Consider the following 6,000-nt stretch of genomic DNA (forward strand, 5'->3'; position numbering starts at 1 on the left):
CCTCTGAAGAAGTTTTGTTGAGTGAATGAAAACAAACAGCAACAGATTGAATTTAATGAAAAGATTTGTTTAATCTGTCAGAACGAACAGCTGCTTCGTGTTGGAACACCCCCCCCCCGTGTGTGTGTGTTAGCATTAATTAGCATGTCTTATCTCTCTCGGCTGGATGCTGTGAGCTAAATGCCACCCCGTCTCGCTGATCCTCGCTGATAAACCCCGTCTGTCTGATCGACGCTCAAACTAAAGGTTCTCTGGATCAGACGCTGTGCTCTGATTGGACGATCACAGATGAACAAGAAGTTCGGACAGGGTTTGTTTGAGCGGAGGGAATCGAACCATCCACCCTGCCGCCCTCAGTGGTTAATAAAGCTTGATGAGGAGGTGGCATGCTGCTGTCAGATCTGTTTTAGGAGAGTTAGAGTTGCCTGTGGAGCGCTGAGGCCTCAGGCAGATCAGCCTCTGCGGGGGTCTAATCAGGGAGGACTGATCGATCGCCGATGATTGATCGGTGTATTTTTAGATGAGCGTCGTTACAGGAACTGTGCAGAAAGTTCTCGTACAGTTTCACCTTTTCTTTCTCTCCAAACAACAGAAACCACCTGAGACTTTTTGTCCCCGGTCCTGAACTAGGACAACGAGCTCCACCAATCAGATGCTTACAGAACTGCCTGACAGACAAAACTCAGGACAAACAGTCACAGTGTAAATCAGGAGGTCATCAGCAGCTTTATGAAGAACTTTTATTTAACAAAAATAAATGAATCTGAGGGACGGACACGGAAACTTTAAAACAAAGACAGAAACATGCAGAGAGACAGGTGTGTGTGTGTGTGTGTGTGTGTTCTATCTTTGTGGGGACGTTCAGGGCTCAGAGGTTATGTCCTCACAAGTATAGAAGTCCGTGGTCTGTGTGTGTGTTCAGTAGCAGCGCAGGAAGAAAGTGTTACAGGCCGTTCCTCTCAGACAGTCACACAGCCGACCAATCCGAGGGCCGTGTTTCATCGCACAACGCTCGCCCACATCACACTGAGAGACAGACAGGCAGAGAGAGAGACAGAGAGAGAGAGACAGGTTCAGTTGAAGCTTCAGAAGAAATAAACTCTGTGTGGTAGAAACACTGAACGGGGCTCAGCAGCCTCCTAGTGAACACAGACAGACAGAGGACAGTTTGACGACAGCGGTACCGAGGTGATTCATGGAGTTTCCTGATGGACATGTTGCTAACAGAAGCTAACTGTCGCTAACAGTATTGTTAGATGCCATTAGCTAGTTAGTTGTGCAGCTAACGTTAGCGGACTCAGTCCTTTATTCGCTGCAGTCAAACTGACCTCCGTCAGCATCAGGAGCTGCATTCAGTCCCAGTCTGGACCCGCTGTTCACTGGGAGTCTGCTAATGGATGGGGGGGGTAACACACAGCAACACCGGAGTGACTCACACTGTCAGATCAGAACACACTCACTCACACACACATACACTCACACTGACACACACACACTCACTCACACACACATAGACTCACACTGACACACACACTCACACTGACACACACACATACACTCACACTGACACACACACACTCACACTGACACACACACACTCACTCACACACACTCACACACACACACTGACACACACACACACACTCACACACACATACACTCACACTGACACACACACTCACACTGACACACACACACACACTCACACACACATACACTCACACTGACACACACACTGACACACTCACACTGACACACACACACATAGACTCACACTGACACACACACACTGACACACACACACACTGACACACACACACATACACTCACACTGACACACACACACACATACACTCACACTGACACACACACACACTCACACTGACACACACACACTGACACACTCACACTGACACACACACACTCACTCACACACACATACACTCACACTGACACACACACACACACACACACACACACACACACACACACACACACACACACACTCACACACACACACACACACACACACTCACACTGACCACCACACACACACACACTCACACTCACACACACACACATACACTCACACTGACACACACACACTCACTCACACACACATACACTCACACTGACACACACACACACACACTCACACTGACACACACAGTGTTTGATTGACAGCTGTCACTCATTTTCTCACCCTGGGGATGACGCTGGCTTTCTTTTCCACAGAGAGACCGACGCTGCTGTCGGCTTCATCCAGGAAACCCTGCAGAGCTTCAGCCTGAACACACACACATAGACACACACACACACACACACACACACACACACAGACACACACAGAGAGAGAGACACACACACACACACACAAACACAAAACACAGAGACACACACACACAGACACACACAGAGACACACACATACACACACAATAATTAATAAAAATAAGCTTTTAACAACCAACATTTGTTTATGTCAATAACTACACTGTAAAATAATCTGTATGTTTATGATTAATTTACAGATTTTTTTCTGTATTTTTTAAATGTAAACATTAATTAATGTTATTGTTTTTAGTGTGTTAATATCATTAATTAAACAATAAAAATACTAAAAATACAAAACATTTTTTTAAATTAAAGCTTAAGACTGCATTTTAATTATAGAAAATTACAGTTTTTTTTACGAGTTATTTATTTTCTGTTTAGATTTTCTGATTTTCTTGTTTGTTTATCTTTCAGATAAATTCATAATATTTGCAGTAAGGCTGCAGATGTAACTGATTGATTGATTGATTGTAAAATTAAAACTGCTGATTACAGAATTCATCATCATCAGTGAGCGACCTTCATCACCTTAATTAGTGCCAACGGCCTTCGTTTGGATCAATACGTTTAATTGGCTTCAGTATCACTATCAGTCAATTCAGCATTTTAAACCTTTTAATGATCTTAAACTTGAATTGTTTTAATTGAACCGTATTTTAACAGCTCCATTAAAATGTATTGATCTTTCTTACACTGTAAAACACGTCTTAATAAAATAAGTAAGTTAACATAAATTAACTCTCATTCAGTCTCATGAATGAAAAGTGTCCAGTATTTTAATTATTGATGATATAATTACAGTTTGTTCCACTGACTCATTTTCTTGACTTTATATCTTTTATAACAATGTTAGCATTATAATGCTGTATAGGTTAGCATTTTATTAATCATCATTAACTCGAGTATGCATCCAAATAATTCTTAATGATCACTCAAAGTAATACGTTTAAAGAAAATAACTTCAGTTAACTTGACCTGTCAAATGACCTTAACAATAAATGCTTTAGTTCTACTCAAATCAAATCTGTTTAAATAAGTGAATAAACTTAAATGGTTAACAGTTTGAGTTGAACTAACTCACAGTGTAATTAGTATTTTATTAATACATTAACAGATTAATATTTTATTTGTCTTTGTTAAAACAAGCAAATTAAAAGATTCTTTAAGCAGCTTTTACTTGTAAATTTAAGTGACACTAAGTTAGTTTTATAAGTTACAGAAACATTCCTGATTAATAACTTTACTGGATATTTTGTTTTCATAGTACAAGTAAAATGACAAAATTACTAATTACAAAAACCACTTGAGGAATATATTTAGTTCAATTACTTTTACTTTAAAAAATCTGATTTTTAATCTTGTTTTACAGTGTACGTGCGGACAGATGACTCACCAGCTCTTTGGTTGTGAGTCCGATGGCGGGCTCATCCGGGGCAGACGGCAGCCTGCTGTCGGGGGACCTTTGACCCTCGCACAGTGATGTCAGCACGGACAGACAGACAGACAGGTAGACCACGGCTCGCACACTCTCCATCATCAAAAATACTTTTAAAAACCTAAAAACAATTCAAGCAGAGTAATGTTTGTCTTTTACACTGTCAAAAAAAAGTTGTAAAAAAAACCCAGTAATGTTCCGTCAACTAGAGCCAAAAGATACAGAAAATAACTCGTAAAAATACAGAAATCTTCTATAATTAAAATACAGTTTGAAGCTTTTGCTTTTTAATGTTTAATTAACGATATATACACTGTAAAAACAATTAAATGAGCTATAAATATAGGTAATCAGGCTTTCAGTTTATTATTTTAATGTGAATGTTAAAAGTTCTAGAAGTGTAATAAAAGTCATTATCTGTGAGATTACAGTAATTATTGCTGTTTACACTGATAACAACTGTATTTGGACAGTTTACCAATGCTTATACACTGATAAACAACATTGATTCAACATTAATGCCACTAATTTTACATCATTTTAAAAATGTATGAAGAGTATTAAACATGGATTTAAAGGAAGCACAAATCTGAGGAAAAATTATGGATTTGCAAATATATTTTAATCTTTTTATGTGAAAACATTTTCTTTAAATAAGCAGTAATGTTATACTAAATTACAGTTACAGATTATTTCATGTATTTAAACAAATAAACAGGAAAACCGTGTAAACAAGTGTGTAAAAGTGAAACTCACGATTGAAGTAATTAAAGATCCTGCTGGAATATTGTACAATACTCTTCTTCTTTGGTGTCTAATTCCAGTCAGTTCCTCCTGGTCTGAGTCCTCCAGCAGCTCCTCGTACTGTGCGGCTGTTGCTCCTCCTGTATTTATAGCGCCTCCTCCACCCGCTGCCGCCGCTCGCTCGCACTATTCATGGATTCAGCCGTCAGACACAACGTGGCGTGCTCTGCTGTGATTGATGATGTATCTGTGAGGTTAATATTAAACGGCTCCATGCTGACATGTAAACACCCTGCAGACCTGTGTGTCGGTGTGCGGAGGTCAAAGGTCAGACAGTGACTCACAGCTGAAGGTCAGATTAACCCCAGAGGAGCTGAGACTGACCGTCAGTTCATTATGTGCAATTACAGATCATTGATTGGCTATTGATTGATTGTTTGTTACTGTGCTCACAAGATGATCCTTTAAAGCTGTGTGTTGGCCCCTGTGTGGCCCCTGTGTTGGCCCTGTATGGCCCCTTGTGTTGGCCCTGTATGGCCCCTGTGTGGCCCCTGTGTGGCCCCCTGTGTTGGCCCCTGTGTTGGCCCTGGATGGCCCCTGTGTGGCCCCTGTGTGGCCCCTGTGTTGGCCCCTGTGTTGGCCCTGTATGGCCCTTGTGTTGGCCCTGTATGGCCCCTGTGTAGGCCCTGTATGGCCCCTGTGTGGCCCCTGTGTGGCCCCTGTGTTGGCCCCTGTGTTGGCCCTGGATGGCCCCTGTGTGGCCCCTGTATGGCCCCTGTGTTGGCCCTGGATGGCCCCTGTGTGGCCCCTGTGTGGCCCCTGTGTTGGCCCTGTATGGCCCCTGTGTTGCCCCTGTGTTGGCCCTGTATGGCCCCTGTGTGGCCCCTGTGTTGCCCCTGTGTGGCCCCTGTGTTGGCCCTGTATGGCCCCTGTGTGGCCCCTGTGTGGCCCCTGGATGGCCCCTGTATGGCCCCTGTGTGGCCCCTGTGTTGGCCCCTGTGTGGCCCCTGTGTGGCCCCTGTGTGGCCCCTGTGTTGGCCCCTGTGTGGCCCCTGGATGGCCCCTGTGTGGCCCCTGTGTGGCCCCTGTGTTGGCCCCTGTGTGGCCCCTGTATGGCCCCTGTGTGGCCCCTGGATGGCCCATGTGTTGGCCCTGTGTGGCCCCTGTGTGGCCCCTGTGTGGCCCCTGTGTGGCCCCTGTGTTGAGGCTCAGCTACTTCCTGTCAGAAGGCTCCGACTGACCTTGAGGGAAAAGAACAGATGCTGCGTGTCTGATGATAAATCTCCCATCATCCACCTGGGCTTGAGGCAGCAGGTCTGACCTGAGATCAGGAAGGTGTTTACTGATGACGCGGGGGAAAGTGTCTGTGCCCTTTTCTGCGTCTGATTTGCATCACGATGGCGAGCTGCAGCTCAGAGAGAGTTCAGTCTCTGCGGCTTTCATCTCAGCTCATTAACGGCTAAATGTCAGCCTGCAGCGGCGCCGGCG

The 6,000-nt window shown here is 43.9% G+C and overlaps 2 protein-coding genes across 2 annotated transcripts in view; one reads left to right on the forward strand and one right to left on the reverse strand.

The window, feature by feature from the left end:
• LOC127357692 (gastrula zinc finger protein XlCGF8.2DB-like) overlaps positions 1 to 6,000 on the forward strand; it is a 61,998-nt gene that overhangs the window by 40,031 nt on the left and 15,967 nt on the right. The gene's annotated exons all lie outside the window — the stretch shown is intronic.
• Positions 723 to 4,624, reverse strand: cart4 (cocaine- and amphetamine-regulated transcript 4). The gene is made up of 4 exons (XM_051391013.1): positions 4,525 to 4,624; positions 3,727 to 3,889; positions 2,204 to 2,287; positions 723 to 1,026 (listed from the first exon to the last, which is right to left on the reverse strand). Exons 2-4 carry the CDS (start codon positions 3,868 to 3,870, stop codon positions 919 to 921), a joined length of 336 nt encoding a protein of 111 aa, XP_051246973.1. The 5' UTR covers positions 3,871 to 3,889; positions 4,525 to 4,624; the 3' UTR covers positions 723 to 918.

This window comes from Dicentrarchus labrax, unplaced genomic scaffold (assembly GCF_905237075.1).
Source record: "Dicentrarchus labrax unplaced genomic scaffold, dlabrax2021, whole genome shotgun sequence".
In the NCBI taxonomy this organism is placed as follows: domain Eukaryota; kingdom Metazoa; phylum Chordata; class Actinopteri; family Moronidae; genus Dicentrarchus; species Dicentrarchus labrax.

Bases quoted from the DNA above. Each gene is read 5' to 3' on its own strand.
- cart4 (XM_051391013.1), bottom strand. From the start codon at position 3,870: ATGATGGAGAGTGTGCGAGCCGTGGTCTACCTGTCTGTCTGTCTGTCC. The intron at 2,288-3,726 runs GTGAGTCATCTG...GTGTGTGTTCAG, and splicing joins GACTCACAACCAAAGAGCTG to GCTGAAGCTCTGCAGGGTTT. The intron at 1,027-2,203 runs GTGAGAAAATGA...TCTGTCTCTCAG, and splicing joins AAGCCAGCGTCATCCCCAGG to TGTGATGTGGGCGAGCGTTG.